Below are 27,466 nucleotides of genomic sequence, written 5' to 3'. Positions count from 1 at the left end.
CCCCAAGACCCGTCCAAATCCTATTTTAGTCACAATTTTCCCAAGATGTCATGAGCAAAACCGCAAAACTTTATACTGAAAGCTGTAAACCTCTTGTGGTGGTTTTGTTTGGGCACTAAATTCTTAAAATACAAATGTAAATGATATTTTGAAAATTATTATTTCTCCTAATCAGCCCAGCTGTTTGACATTTACATTCATCCATGCATCCATCCATTTTCTTCATCGCATAGGGTCACAGGACTGCTGGAGCCTATCCCAGCTGTCATCAAGCAGAAGGAACTGGAGATCTAAGAGAAAATGCACGCAGGCATGGGGAGAACATGAAAACTCCACAAAGGTGGGGCCAGGATTGAACCCTGGTCCTCATAATTGTGAGATCAATGCTTTACACTTGTTCCTCCGTGCCGCACCATTTATATATATATATATATATATATATTTTTTTTTTTAAATAAATAATTATTTATATTATTATTGTTCCTGCTAAAAGCAGGATTTGTCCAATCAATGCTTATTCAAACAAAGTCCCATTCTGGAAATTTTTCATATTTTCAGGTTAATGGGACACACTGCTTATAGACAGCTTGTGAAATGGTGTTGGGGAATTGTTGGCAGAAATAACCGCGTGCCACATCCTGGTGTGTGTCAAAGATTCAAGACACTTTTCCTAAACCAGAGGACCGAGAAAAAGTACACAGGATTTAAATGGTCTACATCCTGATTTTCTTTTTTTATGTAAATGTTGATGTGTATGTTTGTATATGAAGTAAACATACACCACAGAACGTAATTCATAGCATTTATTATTGAACTGTAGGATTATATTTTGTATAAATAAGTTACATAGCATTTGCACAGAAATATTTTTTGGTCTTTCAATAATAGTAGTTAAAGGTTTAAATACATGTTGCAGTATTCTCTCTGCTGTTGGAAAGCTGTTCCATTTTCATGAATAGGCACGTCATCATTCTGGCAACTTTTGGAATGTACCAAAGATGCAGATTATCATATGCTGGTTCAATATCAACCCCTTGTGCAGAAGATGCTTCCGGCAACATCTGTAATTAATATAGAACAATAAGGTTCAATGTTTATAAAATAAGAAAAAAAAATGTGAAGATAGAGCATAGGTTCATTTCAATCTATTTCATGGTGCACAAATTACTTTTAATAAATTGCAAACAGGTCTCCGGTGAGTGACTCGTATGTAAGAGTTAAAATTAAAAACCCTGCACAAATAAATAAATTTGTATATATCCATCCATTTTCTGAGCCGCTTATTCTCATAGGGGTTGCAGGAGTGCTGGAGCCTATCCGAGCTGTCAACAGGCAAGAGGCAGGGTACACCCTTTACTGGTTCCCAGCCAATTGCAGGGCACATAGAGACAGCCACAATCACAATCACACCTAGGGGTAATTTAGAGTGTCCAATAAATGTTGCATGTTTTTGGGGTGTGGGAGGAAACCGGAGTGCCCGCAGAAAACTCACGCAGGCACAGGGAGAACATGCAAATTCCACACAGGCAGGGCTGGGACTGAACACAGGTCCTCAGCACTGTGAGGCCAACGCTTTCCAACTGCGCCACCATGTCACCAGTTGTACACATTATGAGCCTGTTTTAATAGTTGACAATGGTCAAACGATTTGCAGTAAGTAAATATTTTTCGCTAAGGTCGACGTGTTTCGATCATTCAATTATGTAAACAGTGTTAACAATTGTCAGGAAAAAAAGCATACCTCCGCAACTTGTCTTTTAACAAAAGCTCTTTACAGTTTTGGTACTTTCTGGGGGCGGGGGCTGAGCTTGTAAAACCGTGTCCAGGTTCAGCAGCTGATCCAAGGATTGCTTTTAGCTTACAATCACTGAGGAATTCTAGAAACTAATGGGTTTTTCTTCGGCGCAAGCCAGCGAGTGCTCTCCGGGCACTCTGGTTTCCTCCCACATCCCAAAAACATGCAACATTAATAGGACGCTCTAAATTGCCCATACGTGTGATTGTGAGTGCGGTTGTTTGTCTGTGCCCTGCGATTGGCTGGCAACCAGTTCAGGGTGTACCTTGCCCATTGACAAGCCAGGATAGGCTCCAGCACTCCTTCCAACCCTTGTGAGGATAAGCGGCTAAGAAAATGGATGGATGGATTTTAGCTTTTTTTTCAATATCTGTGTTTTAGTTAAAAGTGAGCCAAAGGTTATCATTTAAATAATTTATAGCCTCCAAGATACAATAGAAGATTTATGTTGGATTTCACAACCGCTGTCAGTTATTTGTACTGAAGACAACTATTTGGTCATAAGATTTCTCATGGTATTCTATATCATATTAATCCAGAACATCGGTTGAGTTGCTGTCTCGAAAATACTTTTTAACCCATCGCCAGTTGTGATCTCCAACTGTTGATCGATCTTCTTGCTGCAAAGATACTGGATTCACCTGGTTTGTTGACAAATGGGTCACGGATCCATTGCTTGGCAGTTCGTGCGTCCTTTTTGGTTGGGAAGTGTCGCTCGAACTCTTAATAGCAAAGACAGGTGATCGCGCACCAGCTGGGAGAATGAAGGCTCAGTGTCACACAAAATCCCTGCTAATGTTTGAAACATATCAAATATGCCTCTGTTCACGCGTCATCCACACAAATCCAATTTGGGTTTAAATCGAGCTACATTATCTCCAACTTGAAGACCGTTGTCATTTTCCCCTGAAATGCCAGATTGGATTCATTCAGGGGGGCTGAATATGTAACACAAGCTAGGTTTGCGACCCATTCGTCATTACTGAAATGTGCTGCCAGTGGCAACTTCTTGTCTGAGAGAAATTTTTAAACACCTGGACTCGCTATCTTTAAAAACCAAAGACCAAGTCTGAAACCTTGGTCAACTTATTGATTCTGACTTGACTCTTAACAACCGTATCAAATCAATCACAAAAACTGCTTTCTACCATCTGAAAAACATATCTAGAATGAAGGCTTGTTAGTGTCAAGCAGACCAGGAAAACCTCATCCGTGCTTTTATCTCAAGTAGATTTGACTTTTGTATTGGTCTTCTGACTAGAATCCCTAAAAAGAATATTAAACCGCTCCAGCTCATTCACAATGCTGCAACTCGCATTCTGACCATAACAAAGCGATCAGACCATATAACTCCATTCCTTAAATCCTTGCACTGGCTTCAAGTCAGCTTTAGAATTGATTTTAAATTTCTGCTACTGGGCTACAAATCACTAAATCCTGAATACATGAAAGAAATGCTTACGGAATAAAAACCAAGTAGAGCTCTGAGAGATAACTCAGGTTAAAGTCCAAAGTGAACAGGGTGAAGCAGCATTTAGCCATTATGCTGCACACAAATGGAATAAGTTGCCAACTGAGGTGAGGTCAGCCCCAGGTGTGAATGTTTTTAAATCCGGGTTGAAAACTCATTTTTTCCTCATGCTTTTTAGAGTATTTCCACTTTTTAATCATATTTCTTGCACTGTTCATGGTTTTAATTGTACTTTTTTTTAATACATAGATTTTATTGTCATTTTTATTGTTTTATCTTGTTTTAAATGTTTTATCTCTTTGTTTTCAAATACTTTTAATCACGTAAAACACAATGAGTTGATAATGTGTGACACAAATAAATTTGCTTTGCTTCATCACCCTAAGCACCACGTCCCCTGAAGGTTGTGGACTGAGTCGTCACTCTATCTATACATTTGACTGCATATTAGCCCATCCCCGCAACTCCATCATCAGGTTTGCTGATGATACCACCGTGATTGGGCTCATCTCTAACTGAGATGAGTCTGCCTACAGAGATGAGATTGCAAATCTGTCAAAGTGGCGTTCAGCAAACAACCACACACTAAACACAACAAAAATGAAGAAAATCATCCTGGACTTCCCGAAGTGTGGCATGGACCTGGTCCTACTGTTCATCAATTGGGAATGTGTGGAGAGGGTCCACTCCTTCAGATTCCTGAAAGTCTACATCACAGAGAGAGAAAAAAAAACAATCACCTTGACTGTTAAATACCATGACGGTGGTTAAAATAAAAAAAATAATTAAGAAAAAGGCCATCAGCAACTTCACTTCCTGAATGCTCAGGAAGAACCATCTAAAAACTAAGCTTCTGTTGGCTTTCCAGAGAACCACCGTGGAGAGCATCCTCAGATACTGCATCACAATGTGGATGTACAATCACGGACAGGAAACCTCTGCAAAGAGTGATCAACAGCGCCAAGATGATCACTCTCTGCTTTCCCTGGAGGACAATCTCGCAATCACAGCAGAGCTATTGATATTGTTTTGGATTCGTCACATCCTGGTCACCATCTGTTTAACTTCCAGCCCTCTGGCAGGCATTACAGGTCCCAGACACAGACACAAACACAGACAAGCAGACTCAAAGACAGCTTTTTCCCAAGAAGCAGCAACAACTTGAAGTTAAGACCATAAAAGAAACAGTATTTTAATCTAAAATTATGAATCTGCACTATCTTGTTTGTTTTTCTTAGTTTTCTGAGCAACACGGGAGTACAAATAGGTAAGAATCTGACCAATGTCTGTACAAAGGCAAGAAGACTGAAAAATACTTTTTGTATTAATTTATTTTTAAGTTTTTTTTTAACAATAACCTGGGCTTGATTTTAAGTATTTTTTATCTGAGTTACTTTACCTCATATTTCATTGTACTTATTTTATTGGTTCAAGCACCTTGGAGAGAAACGCTCATGATCTCGTTGTATGCGCAGTCAAAATTGACAATAAAGGCTTTTGATTGAATTGAATGTTAAATAGACCAATTGTCCAGTGTAATGACCATTAAGCAAAGAGCACCAAGACTTCAAGAAATGTATGCAAATTAAAGTGACTAGTGGTGCGATAATCTGGGACAATGTCAATCCTGTAAATGCTACAGGAACTAGGACTACCTTGTAGGAGTATAGTAATAATTGGCCAGGCAGAAATGTGACAAAAAACTGAAGACCAAAATGGCAGCATGTTGCAGTTGAATTGTAAATTAGCTGTTTAAGAATTTCATAGCAACAGACAAACTGTTGGATTGTCTGCTAGCATTGATCGGTAGCGACTACTTTAGGGAAGAAGCTGCAATAGCTGGTGATTAGGATGTGGAGGATTGCTTGCTCTTGTCTTAGTTCTGGTAGTGTACCAGTTCTTGAGAGTGGGTAGTGGGGTACCAACAACAATCCTTTCAGCAATTTTGATTGTCTGTTGCAGACAGAGTTTGTTCTTTTTTTGTGGCATCACCAAACCAAACTTTGATGGAGGTACACAATACTGATTCGATGACTGTAGAATGTACTTAACAGTGTACCTTGCTGCTCCTGTCAACATGTCCACACATGTACAGGGTTCTCTCGCTACTTTACACTTCACTTTTTGAAGCTCCAGTGCTTTGCGGGTTTTATTCATTAAACAAAAAAAAAGTGAAAATACAGCCAGATTGGCATATTGTGGAAAAACATGATACCAGGTGCGTGAATGGTTACCGGTGCAACATCCACCAATGGGAGCACGAGTGGCTTTATTCAGTGAGGTGATTGGTTGCGCATCATCTCAGTCTCACCCAGAAACTTCCCTTGTCCATTCCATTTCCTTGTTTTGCCTGTTGTCTCGTCCAGGCTGTTGACCGTCTTACTTATGGACTGTTTCTTAGTGTTGTGTTTGTGATAGCTTTTTTTTTTTTTTTTTAAACGTTTTTAAAATTTTTGGATTATGTAGTAGTAGTAACACTATCTCAGCGTTGTGCCCCAGCGAAAGCTTCGTCCGGAGCACCCAAGACGTGCTCACTCCGCAGGCACTTCAGGAGGCATCCTTCACCACAGCGACCTCTCATGCTGTCCAACTGTCTTCTGTTAACTGTCGAGACCTTAAAGTTCTTGGAAATTACATTCTCAGAGGACCTGAAGCACCAGATGAACATTAACTTCATCCTCAAAAAAGCCCAGGAAAGGATATACTTCTTGCGGCTTCTGAGGAAGCACAGCCTGTCACAAGAGCTGGTGAGACAGTTCCACACAGTTGTCACCCTATCAATACTGTGCAACTCCCATCACAGTCTGGTTTGGGGCTGCCACAAAAAAAGACAAACACCAAAAGGATTGTTGGGACAGCCCTATCCACCCTTGAGGACTTGCATGGCACTTGATCTAGGTCCAGAGCGGACAGGATCCTATCGGATCCTCCAATCCTGGCTCTTCAAGCTCCTACCGTAAGGTAGGCGCAACCGATCAATATAAATCAAAACTAGCAGGTATTCAAACAGTTTACATCTTGTAATTAAGTAATTCAATTTTCGATCAGCAAACCTATTTACTGACAGGGGCATGGCTAGGCCACTGCCCTGTGTGCAGCTGCCTACGGCAGAAGCTCCTCACCTGTACCTCATTGACGCTAATTTGGCCATGCATATGAGCCTTGTTTGTTGTGTTGTCAGTGGCCAGTTTGTTCTGTTTGATACTGCATCGTTGTGTCTGAGCAAGTGTTTTGATAGTTTATTTTCCTCTTTGTAGCGTTCCTGTGCCACTAAACTCAAGCCTTGTTTTGTTCATGTTCCAAGTTTTTCCCTTGTAGTTATCAGACCTAGTTTCATGCCTTTTTGCCAAGTGTTTTTGTGCTTCTACCTTTTTGGACTGCTTACCTGTGTATGACCACTGCCTGAATTAAACTACCATCGAGAACCATAACCCTCCCGCGTGGCCTCCGAGCAGGAGATAGCAAGAACAAAAACGTCGAATCATCAGAACTATTAGAACTGCTGCCTGTTAAAGAAATGATGACCACACGTATTCAGTAATCTTCAACACATGCACACGTACATGAACAAACATGTACACTTTGTTTCCAACTGTTTTGCTTGCCATCTCCTTTTTGTAACATCCATGTCAATAAGGAGCGTCTTAAAACTAAATAAATAGAGGTGCTGAGAATAATCAGAGAGTACCGTGGTGAATTGTACGAGACAGTTCCTCTCCTCTCTCCTCCGAGAATTGAACTGGTGTCTTTGCTTCCTTTTTTGCCCCGTTTAATGAATGTCTGATTGGTGCGCCTGACATTTATTTGGTCCTTCGAGCCGGCTCTCGAGATACCTGAGGTTTCCAGGGGCTGAATCGACGTCCAGGCAAAGACCGTGGGCACGGTACTTGAGACCCTTTCCGGGACTGGGCTTCGACTTTGCGTCTGGAGGCTGAGGGTTGATGAGAAGCCGAAGGAAGTAAAGGCATCTCTGGTGAGTAGGAAATTCCCACATTCATGAGGAATTAGTGAATGCGCGTCTGGGTGACTGCAGCAGAACCAAACTTCGAGAATACTAATCCTTATCGAGTAGACTAATTAGTCTATAAAACTGAGAAAAGGGCAAGGTGTGTCCTGTATGTGAGCATGTGTAAAAGTGTGAGTGGAGGTTCACTACCTCAATTGAACAGGCAATTGAGTGACAAATGCTTGAGGATGCAGAGGTAAGAATTCTCCACCACTTGGGGTAGAAGCTTGAGAATTACCTCAAACAGAACGTAATTGTCAGTTCTGTCTGTTCAGGGGGAAGTCAGTATAGTCACCCTAGGTGAACCACTAACTCCAAGAGGGGAAAAACAAATCGCAAAATAGTTGATAAATAGCAAAATAGTTGAAACAGAACATCTGGAAAAAAAAATTAAGGTGTAAGGACTAGAAGTTTGTAGAAAGCCAATGTCCTACGAAAATAAAACATCTAAATTTGTGGATAACAGGCCAGTTCAACATACACAAAAAATATATATATAGTTAACCTACGGGATAGAATAAAAGAAACACACAGAAAAAAAAAACAACAACACAAAAAAAACTGGACTCAAGATGATGTGAAAACGGCCATAAAAGGTATCACATCTCATAAAGTTGATGTAACAATTCATCCAGGGAACGTAAGACTTGAGAAAATCTTACCACTAAAATGGTGTGGAAGTACAACAAATTTGGATGACAGCAAAGTACTTTCACACAGCAGCAGGGAGTTCAAGGGTCAATATCGCGCACTTCTGCTAGATTTAGACAAAAAGCAATTTTTTTCTGCCATTGGAAAAGCAAAATAAAACAATGAACCATTTGAAGAATATCGAATTGGAATGACTGCATGTTTTAAAGCAAGCAGTGGCATTCTTGAAGATCACACTCAAATAAAAAATGCTCTTCATGCAAATTCAAATAATCCTACAAAAAAAAAAACATGAAAAATATTAGGTTGACAAACCGACTGGCAGCCTGTAACAATACGTGAACCAAGCACTACACGCAGAAAGAGTGCTACAAAATAACAAAAAAGAAAGTTGACACCTTTCTGACAGAGGAAGGAGAAATTTACGGAGCTTTACGCGAAACATTTAATAATTGTGGCCACAGATGAGGAAGAGAGCAGCCATCTCCCCATCAAAAATGTCACAACTAATGCTCTCAAAATGCAACTTTTTAATTTGCCCCATATGTTTGTTGGGAAGAGGTGGCTTGCTAAAAATAGGATTGGGCTTAATTCCCTCTCTGACAGGAAATATAGAAGTAAAAAGAAAAAAAGGAATTTCTGGGAGGACAGTTAAATATTTTACAAAATAGGAATCCAGCACTCTATTATTACACCTTAGATATTCCAAACAAACCTCCCACAAGAACAGGAGATTTGTTGCTGCAAACATGACATGATTGAATAACCACAAAATGACGTAGGAAGTGACTCATTGCATGTGACTATGGAGTATAAGATACTGTAAAGTTGTAACAGCCCACACCAGACAAAATCATGATTGATTATCTGTACCCAGATGGTATATCAGTCGTGGTGGCAGGAACAAGACTGACTGACAAACTAAATGCATTACACAAGGAATGGACACCACCACACACGTCATTACAAACTTAACGGGAGTTGAAGTGAGAGTGGAGTTTGGGACAATTTGTATTAGTAGAATGAAATGTTCCCGATTGGACAGAAAAAGAACCAGATTTGGATTGGGACGACTGAACAGTACAGAAAATATCTTATTGGACAGTCTTAAACAATCTGAGACCAGCTACATACATTACAATATACAGAAACTAGGTAATTATACGGAAGCAGGCTTTATTGCCATAAGGGAACAACCAGCTGCAACCTCACTCATGACGTTCCAGAACCGCATAGGGGTCAACATGCTCCTGGCCGAGAAGGGTGGTGACTGCTCAATGTTCGGTGACCAGTGTTGTTTATTCCAAATATCACAGCACCTGATGGGTCACTCACAAGGGCCATTCAAGGCTTCAGCACCCTGAACCACAAGATGAAAGAGCACTCTGGTGTAAACACATCAGTCTGGTCTGAGTGGTGGGGGGTGGGGTTGGGGGGGGGGAGTTTGGCAAATCTAAAAATTTGGTGTTCTCTGTCCTAGTTTCTATAGCTGTTTGCAGCTATTCATGCATTGTGTGGATGTTGTTGTATTCCCTCCATAAAGACATCACTTAACCAACTTATAACCACTGCTATTGCCCCGACAAATTCAAAATTGGCAGAAATATATCCACTATTGGCACAACAGGGTAATGAGAGTGATCTTGTTGACCACGATGACGTTATGACTCTCTTCCAGACCTGTTCTCTGATCCAGAAGATTACAAGAAATTAGTAATATATTTTCCTCCGAGTGTAACTATGTTTTCGTAAATATGACTGTAGAAAAAATCCGAAAGGATGATCTATTAGATGATGTGAGGATTTGAGCACGTTGGATAAACAGGAGGATAATGCAGAAATAATTGTAAATTTAATTTAACTGTTTCCGCCTGCAATGAAGAAATGCTTCGCTCTGCTCCAATTGACCCCTCTGTAGAAATTGCGTCATCCGCGTCGCTGACCAATCAGAGGCCAGAGATCTGCATAAACCACGCCCCTTTTTTGGAGCCGCAGTTCCCTCAGACAACGTTGCATGGCCCAGCATAGCTTTTGTTAGCGTTTTATCGCGTATTTGGGTTCTTTAACAATAGATATGGTTAAGAGGTGTAGTCACGGACTTTATAATAGTGACGACAGGTATCCTGAAAGGCTAGTCAGTGGAGTTCAATTCGTACCCTTTCCAAAACCGAAGACCCAGTACGAAAAATGTCTTCGATGGATCAAACTTTGTGGAAGACCGCAACATCAACTGAATCCATCAACTGGAACAGATATGTTTGCACGAAGGTAAGCCCTATATTTGATTTTCAATACATGTCTCATATAAATGAATTAGCAGTTCTTCGCTTGCATAACATAGCTACGTGTGAATGATTGACACACTTGAGCTGTGTTGAGCGATATTTTGCGATGATCTGACTGCACAAACGTGTCCCTTTGTTCGAGGCTAATGAGCTAAGCTAAACCGGACTAGCAGTCCTAAAAGCCTTTGACATGCACCGAGACACCAAGACTGAAGGAAGGATGTTTGAGGACACTAAAGTCGTGATTGTCGTACTCGGTCGGGACTTACGTAGGTTCGGCACTAATTCAAGAATAATTATTGCGGGGAGTGCGTGACGTTACACAAAGAAAACGAGAGAAACAACTCGTAAATCAAGCCTCCCCTTCTTTTCCTTCATACGGCGGTTCACATACGGCTATACAGATACACATACAGATTCTGTGTGATAGGTAACACGAAAGTAGGAAACTGTCAATGACGAATTCGTCTTTGGTTTATAATATATTATATTATGTGGCTTCTCGGTCTTCCTCTGACTCCGGAAAGATCTCGCGCTAATATCAATGCTTTCTCCGCCGATATGCATGTAATACCATTGAAATACCCCTCGCTGAAATACTTGAAGCCCTGCTGTATGCTTTTCAACGATATTTCCCTGTTAGCTAAGAATGCGAGTGAGAAATCAGCCGGTAAATCGGACAGTTTCGCTCTATTCTTTCCTTGCTGCGCCGCCATTTTTACTAATTGTTTGTCTGACATTAGCGCACGTGGCGTGACGTCACTTCAAGAGGCCTGGTTAAGTGCCCTGTACGGAGGAGTCAATTCAGTTACTATTCCTGCCTGCAATGAAGAAATGCTTTGCTTGCTCTTTTTCAGTTACTGTTCCTGCCTGAAATGAAGAATGCTTTGCTCTGCTCTCAAAAACGTGGTAGCAAATGTAAGATAAACAGGGAGGAAATGTAGGAATAATTGTGATCAGAATTATCATACATCTGCTTCCAATAAAAAAAATGCTTTGCTCTGCTGTAGATAATGTGGCAGCCTCCTACCAGGAGATAGCAAGAAAAAAAACGTTGAATCACCAGAACGATTAGAACTGCTGCCTTTTAAAGAAATGATGATCACACACGTATTCAGCAATCTTCAACACATGCACATGCACATGAACAAACATGTACAGTACAACCTTGTTTCCAACTGTTTTGCTTGCTGTCTCCTTTTTGTAAGATCCATGTCAATAAGGGGCGTCTTAAAACTAAATAAATAGAAGTGCTCAGGGGAGGATAATCGGAGAGTGCAGTGGTGAATTGTACGAGACAGTTCCTCTCCTCTCTCCTCGCGAGACTCAAACTGGTGTCTTTACTTCCTTTTTTGCCCTGATTAATGAATGTCTGATTGGTGAACCTGACAAACATCATAATGTTATTTAAAAGAATTCAGAGAGTTATTAGTGTTGGTTCTACATAAATGCCCAAATACACCTGTATTTAGTTTTTAAAGTATTGCATGGCTCTAATGAAATTACGTTTTTAAATATTTGGCATTTATGGCTCTCATTCGGAAATGTTCCCGACCCCTGGGCAAGACTCTTACCTATGACAACTGCGAATATGCCTCAGACAAGGCTGAGGCCTTTGTCATCGAATATGCGAGGGTGAGTGGGCGCAAAAGTGATAAGTCGAGTAGCTTCGAAGAGATGCTCGTAGACTACTAGGGTCCCCTAGGCAATCCCTCGAGTGCCCATTCATGCCTGATGAACTCCACCGGGCCCTCAAACAACTCAAAAGAGGCAAAGCTGCTGGTCCAGATGGGATTGCCCTAAGATGTTAAAACACCTGCCCGCTGCTGCACTTCCCGCTCTCATACAAATATTCAACAACAGCTGGACCGCCCAATGGTGCCCACAAGCCTGGCTGAGATCAGCCCGTACTATAAAAAGGGCAAACACTCAACTCATCGGGAGCTACTGCCCAATTGCCCTGACTTCCACCATTAGCAAAACTCCGGAGAGACTCATTCTCAACAGCTTGTCCCGGTGGCTCAAGGAGCACTCGATTCTCAGCCTTTGGCAGGCGGGTTTCCGCAAGGACCACTACACCCCCGATCAATGCCAACGGCTGTCCCAATTCGTCATGGATGGGTTCCACTCCAAACGTTTGCGCTCCATTGCTGCTGTCTTCAATTTCAACAAGGCTTATTGATAAGGTGTGGCATGCCAGACTCCTCCAGAAGATGCTGGCGATTGGGGTGCCTCTTCGATTTGTCCAGTGGTTCAAGGCCTGGTTCACCAACCGTATGGCGCGAGTTAATGCTACAACAAGGCGCTATCGAACCTTCAAATGAGGACTCCCTCAAGACTCAATTTTGTCTCCACTTCAATTTATAAATAACAGTGAAGAAAATAAGTATTTGAACACCGTGCTACAGTGAAGAAAATAAGTAGTTGAACACCCTGCTATTTTGCAAGTTCTCCCACTTAGAAATCATGGAGGGGTCTGAAATTTTCATTGTAGGTGCATATCCACTGTGAGAGAGATAATCTAAAAAGAAAAATCCAGAAATCACAATGTATGGTTTTGTAACGATTTATTTCTGTGATACAGCTGCAAATGAGTAGATATTTGTACTTCCTGTAGTTGTTCACCAGGTTTGCAGACACTGCAGGAGGGATTTGGCACACTCCTCCACACAGATCTTCCCTAGATCTGACAGATTTCTGGGCTGGCGCTAAGAAACACGGAGTTCCAGCTCCTTCCAAGGATTTTCTGTTGGATTGAGGTCTGGAGACTGGCTAGGCCATGCCAGGACCTTGATATGCTTCTTCCGGAGCCACTCCTTGGTTTTCCTGGCTGTGTGCTTCCGGTCATTGTCATGTTGAAAGACAAAGCCACCACCCATTTTCAATGCTCTGACTGAGGGAAAGAGATTGTTCCCCAAAGTCTCACAATACATGGCTGCGGTCATCCTCTCATTAATACAGTGCAGTCGTCCTGTCCCATGTGCAGAAAAAAAACCCCAAAGCATGATACTACCACCCCCATGCTTCACATTAGGGATGGTCTTCTTGGGATGGAACTCATCATTCCTCTTACTCCAAACACAGTTAGTGGAATTATGACCAAAAAGTTCCATTTTGGTCACATCTGACCACAAAACCTTCTCCCATGACTCCTCTGTATCATCCAAAGGGTCATTTGGAAACTTAAGACGAGCCTTGACATGTGCTGGTTTAAGCAGGGGAACCTTTCGTGCCATACATGATTTCAAACCATGATGTCTTAGTGTATTACCGTGGAAATGGTGGTCCCAGCTCTTTTCAGGTCATTGACCATGTCCTGTCATGCAGTCCTGGGCTGATTCCTCCCCTTTGTCAGGATCATTGAGACCCCAGAGGTGGTATCTTGCTTGGGGCTCCACTCCGATTGAGATTGACCGCCATGTTTAGCTTCTTCCATTTTCTAATGATTGCTCCAACAGTGGACCTTTTCTCAACAAGATGTTTTGCAATTTCTCCGTAGCCCTTTCCACCCGTGTGGAGTTGTACAATTTTGTCAATGGTGTCTTTGGACAGCTCTGTGGTCTTGGTCATGTTACAAGTTTGAGTCTTACTGATTGTATGGGGTGGACAGGTGTCTATGCAGCTAACAACCTCACACAGGTGCATCTGATTCAGGATAATACATGGATTGGAGTAGGAGTTTTAAAGACGGACTAACAGGTCTTTGGGGGTCAGAATTCTAGCTGATAGGTGTTCAAATACTTATTTGCAGCTCTGTCACACAAATCGTTGAAAAAAAATAATACATTGGCATTTCTGGATCATTTTTTTTAGATTATCTCTCTCACAGTGGACATGCACCTACGATGAAAATTTATGACCCCTCCATGATTTCTAAAATGTAGAACTATCAATATACAGTGAAGAAAATAAGTATTTGAACACCCTGCTATATTGGAGGAAGACGAATGATGAGTTCCATCCACCACCACTGAGACCACCGTTTCCAAGGTGACTGTTGGTAATACACAAAGACGTCATGGTTTGAAATCATGCATGGCACGGAAGATTCCCCTGCGTAAACCAGCACATCTCAAGGCCCGTCTTGAGTTTGCCAACGACCATTTGGATGATACAGAGTAGTCATGGGAGAAGGTTTTGTGGTCAGATGAGACCAAAATGGAACTTTTGGGTCATAATTCCACTAACCGTGTTGATGAGTTCCATCCCAAGAACACTATCCCTACTGTGAAGCATGGGGGTAGAAGCATCATGCTTTGGGGTTTTTTTCTGCACATGATACACTGGATTACGGAGAGGATAACAGCGGCCATGTATTGTAAGATTTTGGGGAACAACCTCTTTCCCTCAGTCAGAGCATTGAAGATGGGTCGTCGGTGGGTCTTTCAACATGACAATGACCCGAAGCACACAGCCACGAAAACCAAGGAGTGGCTCCGTAAGAAGCATATCAAAGTTCTGGCGTGGCCGAGCCAGTCTCCAGACCTAAACCTAATAGAAAATCTTTGGAGGGAGCTGAAACTCCATGTTTCTCAGCAACATCCCAGAAACTTGTCTGATCAAGAGAAGATCTGTGTGGCGGTATGTGCCAAAATCCCTCCTGCAGTGTGTGCAAACCTGGTGAACAACTACAGGAAACGTTTGACCTCTGTAATTGCAAACAAAGGCTACTGTACCAAATATTAACATTGGTTTTCACAGGTGTTCAAATACTTATTTGCAGCTGTATCACACAAATCATTAAAAAAAAGAAAATCATAGATTGTGATTCCTGGATTTTTCTTTTTAAAAGATTTCTCACAGTGGACATGCACCTACAATGAAAATTTCAGACCCTCCATGATTTCTAAGTGGGAGAATTTGCAATTATAGCAGGGTGTTCAAATACTTATTTTCTTCACTGTACATCAACGACCAGCGAGACTCCTTCCAGTCCTCCACCTTCGTCTCTGCCTACACTGATGACTTGGCGCTGGTCTGTAGCGGCAGTAATCAGGAAGGTAAGGCTGGAATCGGAGACTGTCAAAGTTCACCAATTGTCCGCAGACAACCATCTCACTCTCAACACGTCAAAATCAGAACTTGCCTTCTTCACGATCGACGTTGCCGAACCCTCATGGTGCCCATACATCACACTTCGGGGTTCCACACACAAGACGAATCCCACTCCCACCTTGCTGGGGGTTCAATACAATCACTAGCTCATGCTCAACAAACATGTCCAGCACTTGAGCCAAGTCAGGAAGCAGCGCTCCAACCTCCTGCGACAACTGCCGGGTACGTCTTGGGGGTGGTGGCCACAGGATATGCGGACAATCTACATTGTGACCGTCAGATCGCTCGCAGGATACACAGCTCCTGCCTGGGCACCATGGGCTTTCTCCTCCAACATCCAGAAACTGGGTAGGGTGCAGTCAGACGCGGCTCGCACCAGAACGGGCCAACTTCAAACAGCTCCTATCGACGCTGTTGAAGCTCAATTACCACTAATCTCCTCCCAGTTAAATTTGGCAGTCACTGTGATTTGACAGGCGCTTAAGCGCCATCGCACTCGCAAATCTGCACAGTCCAGCACGAAAAATCCCATGCATAATATTTGTTACGGGTACAAATACATAAATACTGAAAGACGCTGCTTATTTTGTGTAGTCTTGACCAATGTTCCCTCAAACCTGAGCTCTCTAAGTGAACCACAGCCTGGTCTTCTTTTTTTTTTTTTTTTAACGGAACAAGCTGCTGCTCAGCCAACTTCTCCTTCCTAGTTTACCTGACACCGCCCCGTCCGCTCTTAAAGGGGTACACTCGTAATTACAAACAGAACACACACCCACAACATTATGTCTGTGGGCATGACTGGTGGATCACACCCATAACTTTATATCTGGAGGCATGACCACAGTTGTACATTTTTCAAATGTGAGTGGCTGATTTGGTCTGTCTTAAAAAGGCCGATGACTGGTCACACCTTTCCCACGACGATGACAGAAGGGTACTATACCAGACCCACCTGTCAAAATGCAGGAGAAGTATCCTATTTAACTTCAACCTCCACCCGGCGGACATGGAAACTGCAAATAACCTCAATATTCCATGGCCCCCGCTTCCTCCACCTCCCATCCATTTTATACCCATCCCAAAATCTGTATCCCCCTCCCAATAACTAACTGCACCTCCGTAAATGCTTGCGACACACGGCCCAACAGAGCTGTTCGTCTTCACTAATGGCTCCACCCTTAACGGCACGGAGAACGGCGGTGATCTTCAGAGGAGACTCCTTGATCCAGTCCATGCACACACCCACTGGGAGATTTAGCACCTCTTTTCAGGCCGAAAAGGCTACACTGAACACGGCCATTGCTTGGCTCGGACATCATGACAACTAGTCCTCAGCCTCTATTATTGCGGACTGCAAGTCCCTCCTTCAATCCCTCGACAACCCCATTGCCTTAGACCCCTCCACCCTCTCCATCAACTCCAACCTTGCAGCCTTCCCTCCCACCAAAAAGATCCAACTTATATGGGTCCCAGGCCATTGCAACAGACGAGCAGGCCAAACTCGGTTCCTCCCTTCCCAAACCAATCACTTCACTCAACGCCCAAACACGCTTAGCGATCATCCGCAGGAGTTGCACAAGCTCTCCATCTACCCAACCCCGTATCCTTTCCCTCACTTCCTCCCGACCTAATCTGGAGGAAGAGTACAGTTGTACAAGAAAGACCTCGTCAATCTTATCTGGTTCCGGACCAGCCAACACCCTACCTCCGAAGATGACAACATTTGACGTGGAAGTGGGATGATAACTGGTGCCGTCTCTATGGTGAGGAAGAAGAATCGGCCGAGCACCTCTGTCTTTGGTGCACTTCACTCCAGTCTGTCCGATACCACCGCCAAATAGGATTCTCCTTCGGAAAACTATAGAGCCTCCCACATGCGAGTCTTGCGCTTCTGAAGATCATCCTCGGGCGCCTCGAGTGACTCGAAGAAGAAGCATCAGCCGCTGCCTCTTGACCACGCCTCGGCGTCGCTCAACCAGCAGCAGCAGACGCCGCCTCTCGATCATCCTTCAGCGGTGCTCAACCAGCAGCAACAGCTGCTGCCTCTTGACCATCCCTCAGCAGTGCTCGACCAGCAACAGCGTCAGCAGAAAATCCGTCTCAAAAGTTGACATGAGACAGTTGGAGAGCATGAGGGGAAGTTGTGGAAAAGGATGCCTCCTGAAGTCCACGATCATCTCCACAGTATTTAGTGTGTTCCGCTCTCGGTTGTGGGAGCCACTGCAGTCTTTTCATCTCCTGTCGAGACATAGACTTGCCATCTTCTTTGATGAGACCCATCTGTGATGTCATCTGCAAACATTATGATTTTGACAGCCAGGTGTGTTGAGGTGGAGTTTGTGTAGAGAGAGAAGAGCAGTAGGGAAGGGGACAGACAGCTGGTGATTTTATTGCATGCCACACTGATTTAAAGTCGTTCGCGCAAATGTTAATTTCTTTAGTCAGCTGGTTTCTGGTGTGATTATATAAGGGCCTTATCCCCACTACAATATGCGAAGAAGTTGCTTAAATTGACAGGTAAACAATGGCTTTTTGTAACGGAATGTGCGAAACGACTTTGTTGGTACACACACCTCTTCAACACAAACTGATGTACGATATAAAAATGTCCATATAGGTCTACAGGCTACCATTGGAATTTTCTAACAGACTTGAGTATGTGCAATCTAAATAGCTTTGAAGTTCTATTTTAGCTGTGTTGGTCCACTTGTTCACTGGTTTTAGGAATTAAAGATTAACCAGCTTTCAAAGGAGCCCAGGGGTGCATGAGGAATTGCACATTATGCATGACTTACTATCATATAGCAGTGGTCAAAAGTGTTATTTTCCCTAGCAGGACAGCTGATGTGCTGGTTGTATTGAGGAAGGTCGTGGTTGAGTTTAGCATTGTTAAAAGTTTGAGGGGTTAGTCTGGGTGTTTTTTCTTGAATTTCATTTTCTTGTTCGGTGAGAGTTAGGAGTGCTGCGGTCATACGAGCTTGCGGTGGAATGAAAACACCGGGAAGAATAAATGAGGCAAATTCACGTGATGAGTAGAATGGCTTACAGTTCAAAAACGCAAACTCTAAAAGTGGGCTACAGTGTGTGCTGAGCTGGGTGACATCCGTGCACCATTTTTCATTGACAATGAGCATTTGTTTAGCATGGTCAACATGGTCCGGACGGTGAAGATGAAAGCCAGGTGGCATTACACCTCTGTCGGGGATGCGTTCAATAAGCCAAGTCTCTGTGAAGCACAGAGTGGCAAAACATTGTGAAGTCTTTGCTGGTCGTTATCAGAAGATGAAGCCCGTCCATTCTGATGGGAAAGGAGCGTAATTCGCAAGGTGGATCGACGGAAATGCCATTCTGTGTTCTCTACTCCATAGCGTCACCTGAATCCTGGCTCGCCTTCACCTATGACACCGTCTTCATTTCCATTTCCAAAGACTACAGTCACTACCGCAGTGAGTGACTCCATTACAAAACTGAGCAGATCTTAAAAAATTTCTGGAAAGTCTGCGGTAGTCTTCCTGATGGTTAGCAAGTCTTCCCATGAGACAGCGAGTCACATAATATTTCCAAAGACAATAAAAAAAACACAAGAAGAAGGACAGTACTTGAGAGCACATGACCGAAGCATCCAAACCGACAGGTGCGATCTTGTACAGTAAACTTACCATATCCCAGTCATTTTCCACTATCCTAAAGACAGACTTCTTACTCCACACACATCGATCCCAGCACTGGATGACCTCAAAATCATTGGAGACTCGACAATATTGGTCTTTTGTCGTGTTGTACAAAACATGAATGATCTTGTCTCTCTTCTCTTTTTCAGTGGGCATGAACACATAGCATGGACCCTGAGGGCAAGAAGACAAATACCAAATAAATTCTCTCATATCAAGCCCTACATAGTCTCAATAGATATGTGGATTTTCTCACACATTCCAAAAACATGCACGTTCGGGTAATTGGAAACTTTAATTTTCCAACAGTATGAACTTTTGTAAGTGCTCTGAGACTGACTGGAAATCATTCCAGGGTGTGCCCAGCCTCAGGACAATATTGTTGGATGTAAAAAAAAAAAAAAAATCCAGATATTTATTACTGTCAATTCTGATCCCTGGAGACCTATAAATGATATCTTGAGCATCAGTTGTTTGGCAGTTGACAACAACATTGTAGTGTGTATTAATGCCACCTATGGCCACTAACAATATACAGAGAAGAAAATGAGTATTTGAACACCGTATGATATTGCATGTTCTCCCACTTAGAAATCATGGAAGGGTCTGAAATTTTCATCATAGGTGCATGTCCACTGTGAGAGAGATAATCTAAAAAGAAAAATCCAGAAATCACAATGTATGGTTATGTAACGATTTATTTGTGTGATACAGCTGCAAATAAGTATTTGAATACCTGAGAAAAACAATATTATTTGTTACAGCAGCCTTTGTTTGCAATTACAGAGGTCAAACGTTTTCTGTAGTTGTTCACCGGGTTTGCAGACACTGCAGGAGGGATTTTGGCCCACTCCTGCACACAGATCTTCTCTAGATCAGAAAAGTTTCTGGGCTGTTGCTGAGAAACATGGAGTTTCAGCTCCCTCCAAAGATTTTCTCTTGGCTTTAGGTCTGGAGACTGGCTAGGCCACGCCAGAACCTTGATCTGCTTCTTACAGAGCCACTCCTTGGTTTTCATGGCTGCGTGCTTCGGTTCATTGTCATGTTGAAAGACCCAGCGACGACCCATCTTCAATGCTCTAAGGGAAAGAGGTTGTTCCCCAAAATCTCTCAATACATGGCCGCGGTCACCCTCTCCTTAATACAGTGCAGTCGTCCTGTCCCATGTGCAGAAAAAAAAACCCAGAGCATGATGCTACCACCCCCATGCTCACAGTAGGGATGGTGTTCTTGGGATGGAACTCATCATTCGTCTTCCTCCAAACACAGTGAAGACTATTTTACTTTATTGTACTTTCATTATTTGCTTAAATATGACCTTATACATTTAATCAACTGATAAAGTATTGTCCATTTGCTAATCAGACAAGGATGTGTTGTGGAGCGCGGTGGCTGTCCTTGATCTTTGTACACAGAAAACCGGCTGGTGGCATCGTCCTCTCCCAGGCGTAGCCGTGGAGACGAACGACACCAGATAAGGAGCCGAAAGTTACCATCCCGGCCCAAGACCAGACTGCGGGGGGGGGAGCCACTTTACCATGGACCCATACATATAAAAACCTTGTGTTACAGGGCAGCCCTTGTCTTCTTCTTGGGCTATCCTGCCAGAAGACACACGTCTCGTGTGCGGCAGATACCTAGATAGGACTCTGACGACTGTATTGCACATTCTTTTGTAATAAATCCATTTACTCATCTAATCATTGGTCATCTCTTCCTTGATCAGCGAATACGCGTAGGGTCCAAACTCGCAAATCCCTCCAATTTCTTGGTGACCTCGACCTTAAGTCGAGGGAGGTAGACGGGCGTTGGCCGTCGACAGATGAGATAGAGAGAGACATATGAGAAACACAGGAGTGTTCTACAGACAAGTCGAGGGTGGTCGTCTGTACTTCTGACTTCTCCAGGTCGCGACCAAAACCAAAGGTAAGCAGAAACCTGTTTAGTGTCGAATTCTGCATAATGAACTGCCTAAATTTGAGAAGTCATTGGTATCAGATTGTTCATACCTCATATGAGTTATTGAATCTGCGATAAAGAGAATAAGAGATAAAGAAGTGAGAATAAGCGATAAAGAAGTGAGAATAAGAGATAAAGAAGTGCGAATAAGAGAAGTTTGACCCTGGGAAGTCGCAAGGTAGCGTACGAAAAAAAAGAATCTTATAGGCTTCCTAATTTGCTGCAATAATGCTGCCGACTTGGCTGCCAAGCAGGCTGCGGGGTATGTCCCACAGATGCTTGTCCAATTATAAGACAAATCCTCTCCTGACCTGCCCGAACCTCCGTCTCATAGTGAATTGGTTAAAATACAGCACAACGCCTGTCCTGAACAAAAGATATTTTGACCGAAACTCACTCTATGGCTCATATTGGCCCCAGAGCCATGTTCACCAAACTTGGCATGTGCTGGCATCCTAAAATGTCTGACTTGTGTAACGCCCACTGTCATGACAGTAATATTTGCCAGCTACATAATGTTCGCACACTGTTGCCAGGTTCATTTGACCCACCCCGCCAGTCAAGGTTCGCTTGAACGTATGAATCGCACGTTGAAGGAAAAACTGACGAAAAAATGTACGTCTTCCGGCATGAACTGGGTTCAGGTTCTTCCCCTTGCTCGAATGTCTGTGAGACAAACTGTGTCTTGCTCGACTAGTTTCTCTTCTTACGAACTTCTTACAGGTCGTCTGATGCCTGGCCCTTCCTCCTCACTCCAACCGCTGGAGGAGGGCGTTGTCTCCCCCAAGTTTTCTCATTAACTGTTTTGGACACAACTGCATTCTTTTGCTTCGAATTTCTCCTTACAGATCCAGGACTCTCTTCTATCACCACCTCCTACACATGATCTTCCTGAATGGTCATCTGTTTACCTTAAACGACTCTCCCATAAGTGCTCAGAACCCCATTGGTCTGGCCCACACAAGGTGAGTGCTCGTAGCTCCAAAGCCATCTGCTTGGAGGGAAAAGGAACTAAGTGGTTTCATTGTTCTATGCTCCGCCCTGCTACAGACTCTTAATTGCACTTTTATTTGATTGTTTATTGTTGTTTCATTGTGAACCGTGATTCCTACAGATGATCTGATTGCTTTTCGGACCAAGAGAGAGAGAGCAGGAATATACGTCAATCTTACTATTGGTGTTGTTCTTGGTATTTTAATCAAAGAAATCGCTCAAAAATACCCCACACCCACATCATTGCCAGCTGTTAGCACAACCCACCCGGAAAATATTTACCACAGAGAAGAGTTGTATTATAAACAAAGCCCTATCTGTTGATGAGAGGTTTAGGGTTTTGACAGTCATATAATTCAACTCCAAGTCCTGCCGTGTAGTCCTGGGCTGACTCCTCCCCTTTCTAAGGATTATTGAGCCCCCACGAGGTTATATCTTGCACGGGGTTCCACTCCGATTGAGATTGACTGTCATGTTTAGCTTTTTCCATTTTCTAATGATTGCTCCAACAGTGGACCTTTTTTTCACCACACTGCTTGGCAATTTCTCCATAGCCCTTTCCAGCCATGTGGAGTTGTAGAACTTTGTCTCTGGTGTCTTTGCACAGGTCTTTGGTCTTGGCCATGTTACAAGTTTGTGTCTTACTGATTGTATGGTGTGGACAGGGGTCTTTATGCAGCTAACACAGGTGCATCTGATTCAGGATAACACATGGAGTGGAGGTGGACTTTTAAAGATGGACTAAGACGTCTTTGAGGGTCAGAATTCTAGCTGACAGGTGCTCAAATACTTATTTGCAGCTGTATCACACAAATAAATTGTTAAAAAAAAATCATACATTGTGATTTCTGGATTTTTCTTTTTAGATTACCTCTTTCACAGTGGATAAGCACCTCCAATGAAAATTTCAGACCCCTCCATGATTTCTAAGTGGGAGAACTTGCAATATAGCAGGGTGTTCAAATATTTTTTTCTTCACTGTATTGTTCCATTAACAATATTTCCTTAAAAAAAATGCTAAAATCCCTTTGAGTAATTAAAAAAAACTTCACATTAGGCTGAGGCCTTTTTATGCTACAGTACGACTCGCATTTGCTTTATTATACAGTACCTGGTTTGTAGTCCCTGAATTGGCATCTCCCATCTCTTCTCTTGCTATTCTCCAGCCCAAAGACCCAGAGATGCGCCCTCCCAACTCGCCTTGTTTTGGGATCCTGGGGCAAACGAACTCTACAAGTTCAACAAGCAGCCGTTCTGAGAGTTCTATTTTCCTGTCAACACTCAGGGACTGCTGTCTCTGTAGCAAGGAATTCAAATTAAGCTAGTTTTACATTACTGTCAACTCAGTACTTAGTTTCATAGGAATATTTGAAAGGGGAAACACCTACCAAACCATTGAGTCTAATAATGGTGTGCAGCAACCAGGTCTCCCGAACACGAGTCCTTCTTGACATAACCTCTGGATGTTTGCAGGAATACCTCCATGTTACATCAACAACCTGCAACACATACCCAAAGAGTTTTAGGAGCATTTCTTTGTCACATAAATATTTCATCTGTCCACTCATTTCCTTTTCCGTGTATCTTCATTCCAATAGAGGGTAATGAAGCCTATACCAACTGACTTCTGATTCGATCCCCTGGACTAGGTGGTAGTAAATTGAAGGGCAGAGTCAGACAAACAACTACAGTAACTCACTCATACATTCACACTGATGGACCAATTTGAGTTTTCAATTAACATAAGTAGTATGTGTTGAGGGTGTGGGTGGAAGCTGGAGGCCCAGAGAAAATTCAAGCAAGCACAGGGCGAACAAACAACACCACACAAAGATGATCCAACAGAGGTTCAAAATTGAACACCTGCCCATGAGCATTGTTGTCAAAATAATTCACCATTTCAAAATAATATTTAACAACCCAATTCAAAATTCAGTTTGTACATTGTGTTAAATAAAAAAAAATACAAAGATTTGCAAATCGGCTCAAATGTATATTTAATTGAAACCACTCCAAAGACAAGATTTTGAATGTTCAAATTGATAAACGGATACTGTTTTTGCAAAAAAATCATTAATTTTGAATTTTATGGCTGCAACACAAACTAAAAGAGCTGGGACAGGTGGCAAGAGAGAGTAAGTTGAAGAACGCCTTTATCAATCATGTTTGGAACATCCTATAGGTGAACAGGGTAATTGGGAACAGGTGGGTGCCATCATTGAAGATAATCATGATTGTGATTGCTCAGTCTTTCACAAGTAAAGATGGCACGAGATTCACCTCGATGTGAATGACTGCGTGAGAAAATAGTCTCACAGTTGAAGGACAAGTTTTCCCAATGTACGATACAATTGCAAGGAATTTAAGGATTTCATCATATATGGTCCATATCCGGCACAACCCAAAAGGGTAAAATGGGTCCGTTTCCCACGGGCTCACCATCTGTGAGAGGGGCCATAGGGGTTGGGTGCAATGTGAGCAGGATGGCAGCCAGAGGCGGGGACCTTGGCGATCCGATCCCTGGCTACAGAAATTAGCTCGAGGGACATGGAATGTCACCTATTTGGCAGGGAAGGAGCCCAAGTTGGTGCGTGAGGTCGAGAAGTTCCGACTATTTATAGTTGGACTCTTCTCTATGCACCGCTTGGGGTCTGGCACCACTCCTCTCGAGAGGCATTGGTCTCTGTTCCAATCTGGAGTTCCCCAAATGGAGAGACGCCGAGCAGGTGTGTGTATACTTATTGGCCCGTCTTGGGGCCTGTACGTTGGAGTTTACCCCGGTGGATGAGAAGGTAGCCACTCTCTGCCTGCAGGTACGGGGAAGTGCCTATGAACCCACCCTTTTTGGAGTCCTGAGAGGGAGTGCTGGAGAGCGCCCCTTCTGGCGACTCCATCATTCTGCTGGGCGACTTCAATGTTGACGTGGGCAGTGACAGTGCGAAATGGAATGGCGTGATTGGGAAGAACGCCCCCCCCCCCAATCAAAACTCGAGTAGTGTTCCGTTTCTGGACTTCTTGCTCATCACGGATTGTCCACAACTAACACAATGTTCAGGCAAAAGGGTGTTCACATGTCCACCTGGTACCAGGACATGCTAGGTCGCAGTTCGATGATGACTTTGTGGTCGTGTCATCAGACTTGGGACCCCATGTCTTGGACACTCGGGTGAAGAGCGGGGCGGAGCTGTCAACCGATCACCACCTGGTGGAGAGTTGGCTCTGATGGTGGGGGAAGATGCCAGTCCGACATGGCAGGCTCAAACGTCTTGTGAGGGTCTGCTGGGAACGACTGGCAGATTCCCGTCAGAAGGAATTTCAACACCCACCTTAGAAAAAACTTTGCTCACATCCCAGAGCAGGCGGGGGACATTGAGCCCAAGTTGATGATGTTCCACGCCTCCATTGCTGAAGCAGCCAACTGGAGCTGTGGCCGTAAGGTTTACGGTGCCTGTCGTGGCGGCAACCCATGAACACGTTGGTGGACACCAACAGTGAAGTATGCTGTCAAGCTGCCTCTGGGACTCCCGAGGCAGCTGATGGGTACCAGATGGCCAAGCGGAATGCAGCTTCGGTGGTCGCAGAGTCAAAAACCCGGCATGGGAGGAGTTCAGTGAAGCCATGGAAAACGATTTCAGGACGGCTTAGAGGAAATTTTGGTCCACCGTCTGGTGACTCAGAATGGGGAAGCAGTGCACCCTCAACACTGTGTATAGTGGGGACAGGATGCTGCTGACCTGAACTCAGCATGTTGTGAGTCGGTGGTGAGAATACTTCGAAGACCTCCTCAATTCCACCAACTCGCTTTCCAACGGGGAAGCTGAGTCTGGGTGCTCTGAGGCGGGCTCTTCTATTGCTAAAGATTGAGGTCACCGAGGTGTTGAAAAGCCTCCTTGGTGGCAGGGCCCCGGGGGTGGCTGATATATGCCAAGAGTTCCTAAAGGCTCTGGATGTTGTGGGTCTGTCCTGGTTGACATGCCTCTGCAACATCACGGGGACATCGGGAACAGTGCCTCTGGATTGGCAGACTGGAGTGGTGGTCCCCTTTTTCAAGAAGGGTGACCGGAGGGTGTGTTCTAAAAATAGAGGATCACACTCCTCAGCCTCCCTGGTTAGGTCTACTCAGGGGTACTGGAGAGGAGGGTCCGTCGGAAGTCGAGTCTCGGATTCAGTAAGAACAATGTGGTTTTCGTCCTGGCCGTGGAACAGTGGACCGGTTCAACGCCCTCGGCAGGATCCTCGAGGGTGCGTGGGAGTTCGCCCAAACAGTCTATGTATTGTGGACTTGGAGAAGGCATTCGACCGTATCCCTCGGAGAGTCCTGTGGGGGGTTCTTTGGGAGTATGGGGTACCGAACCCCGATTCGAGCTGTTTGGTCCCTGTACGACTGCTGCCAGAGTTCGGTTCGCATTGCTGGCAATAAGTCGGACTCGTTTCCGATGAGAGTTGAACTCCGCCAAGGCTCTCCATTGTCACCGATTTTGTTCATAACTTTTATGTATAGAATTTCGAGATGGAGCCGAGGCAGAGAGGTGTGTCCCGTTTGGTGGCCTTATCATCAGGTCGCTGCTCTTAGCAGATGATGTGGTTCTGGTCACTTCATCAAGCCGTGATCTCCAGCTATCACTGGAGCGATTCGCAGCACAGTGTGAAGCAGCAGGGATGAGAATCAGCACTTCCAAAGACTATGGTCCTCAGTCGGAAAAGGGTGGCGTGCCCTCTCCAAGTCGGGGATGAGATCCTTTCCGAAGTGGAGGAGTTCAAGTATCTTGGGATCTTGTTCACGAGTGAGGAAAGAAATGAGTGGGAGATCGACAGACAGATTGGTGCAGTGTCTGCAGTGATGCGGACTTTGTATTGGTCGGTTTTGCGTGAGGAAGGGCATCAGGCGTAAAAACTGTGCCAAACAAATATGAGCGTTCATCTAAAGAATCCCAGACCGGATCGGTCGTGGCCCGGGTTAACAACACCTGCCACCGGCACTGCTCACCTGCAGGGCGTCCATGGGTCGAAGACATAGAAGAGGAGGAAACCGGATTCGTCTCAAGAAATAAAAGAGGAATGCACAGAGCCTACAACTGAGTGTAGGGACTTTGAATGTTGGGACTCTGATGGGAAAAGTTCAGGAGTTGGTTGTCTGGATGATTAGGAGAAAAGGTTGATATATTGTGCATCCAAGAGAGCAGGTGGAAAGGTAATAAGGCTACAAGTTTAGGAGCAGGGTTTAAATTATTCTACCACGGAGTAGATGGGAAGAGAAATGGAGTAGGGGTTATTTTAAAGGAAGAGCTGGCTAAGAATGTCTTGGAGGTGAAAATAGTATCAGATCAAGTGATCAGACTAAAATTTGAAATTGGGGGTGTTATGTATAATGCGGTCAGCGGCTATGCCCCACAGGCAGTATATGACCTACAGTTGAAAGAGAAATTCGAGAAGGAACGAAATGAAGAAGTTCTGAGCATTCCAGACAGAGAGAGAGTTTTGATTGGTGCAGATTGTAATGGACATATCGGTAAAAGAAACAGGTGCGATGAAGAAGTGATAGGTAAGTATGGCATCCAAGAAAGGAACTTTGAGGGACAG

General features: G+C 43.8%; 1 protein-coding gene across 13 annotated transcripts in view; it reads right to left on the bottom strand.

The window, feature by feature from the left end:
- ngly1 (N-glycanase 1) overlaps positions 1 to 27,466 on the bottom strand; it is an 81,130-nt gene that overhangs the window by 9,320 nt on the left and 44,344 nt on the right. For 6 of the 13 annotated variants that reach the window (XM_061844602.1, XM_061844402.1, XM_061844965.1 and 3 more), the window contains exons 8-10: positions 23,275 to 23,385; positions 22,998 to 23,183; positions 18,923 to 19,108 (exon numbers count right to left, since the gene is read on the bottom strand). In XM_061844602.1, coding sequence (XP_061700586.1) covers positions 18,923 to 19,108; positions 22,998 to 23,183; positions 23,275 to 23,385 — 483 coding nt within the window. Of the gene's footprint in view, positions 1 to 788; positions 3,974 to 6,954; positions 7,033 to 7,100; positions 7,237 to 18,922; positions 19,109 to 22,997; positions 23,184 to 23,274; positions 23,386 to 27,466 lie in introns of those variants that run through there. The other 7 variants (XR_009798540.1, XM_061844486.1, XM_061844681.1 and 4 more) reach the window with 7 other exon arrangements.

This window comes from Syngnathoides biaculeatus, chromosome 1 (assembly GCF_019802595.1).
Source record: "Syngnathoides biaculeatus isolate LvHL_M chromosome 1, ASM1980259v1, whole genome shotgun sequence".
In the NCBI taxonomy this organism is placed as follows: domain Eukaryota; kingdom Metazoa; phylum Chordata; class Actinopteri; order Syngnathiformes; family Syngnathidae; genus Syngnathoides; species Syngnathoides biaculeatus.
This window is presented reverse-complemented; position numbering and strand designations above follow the sequence as displayed.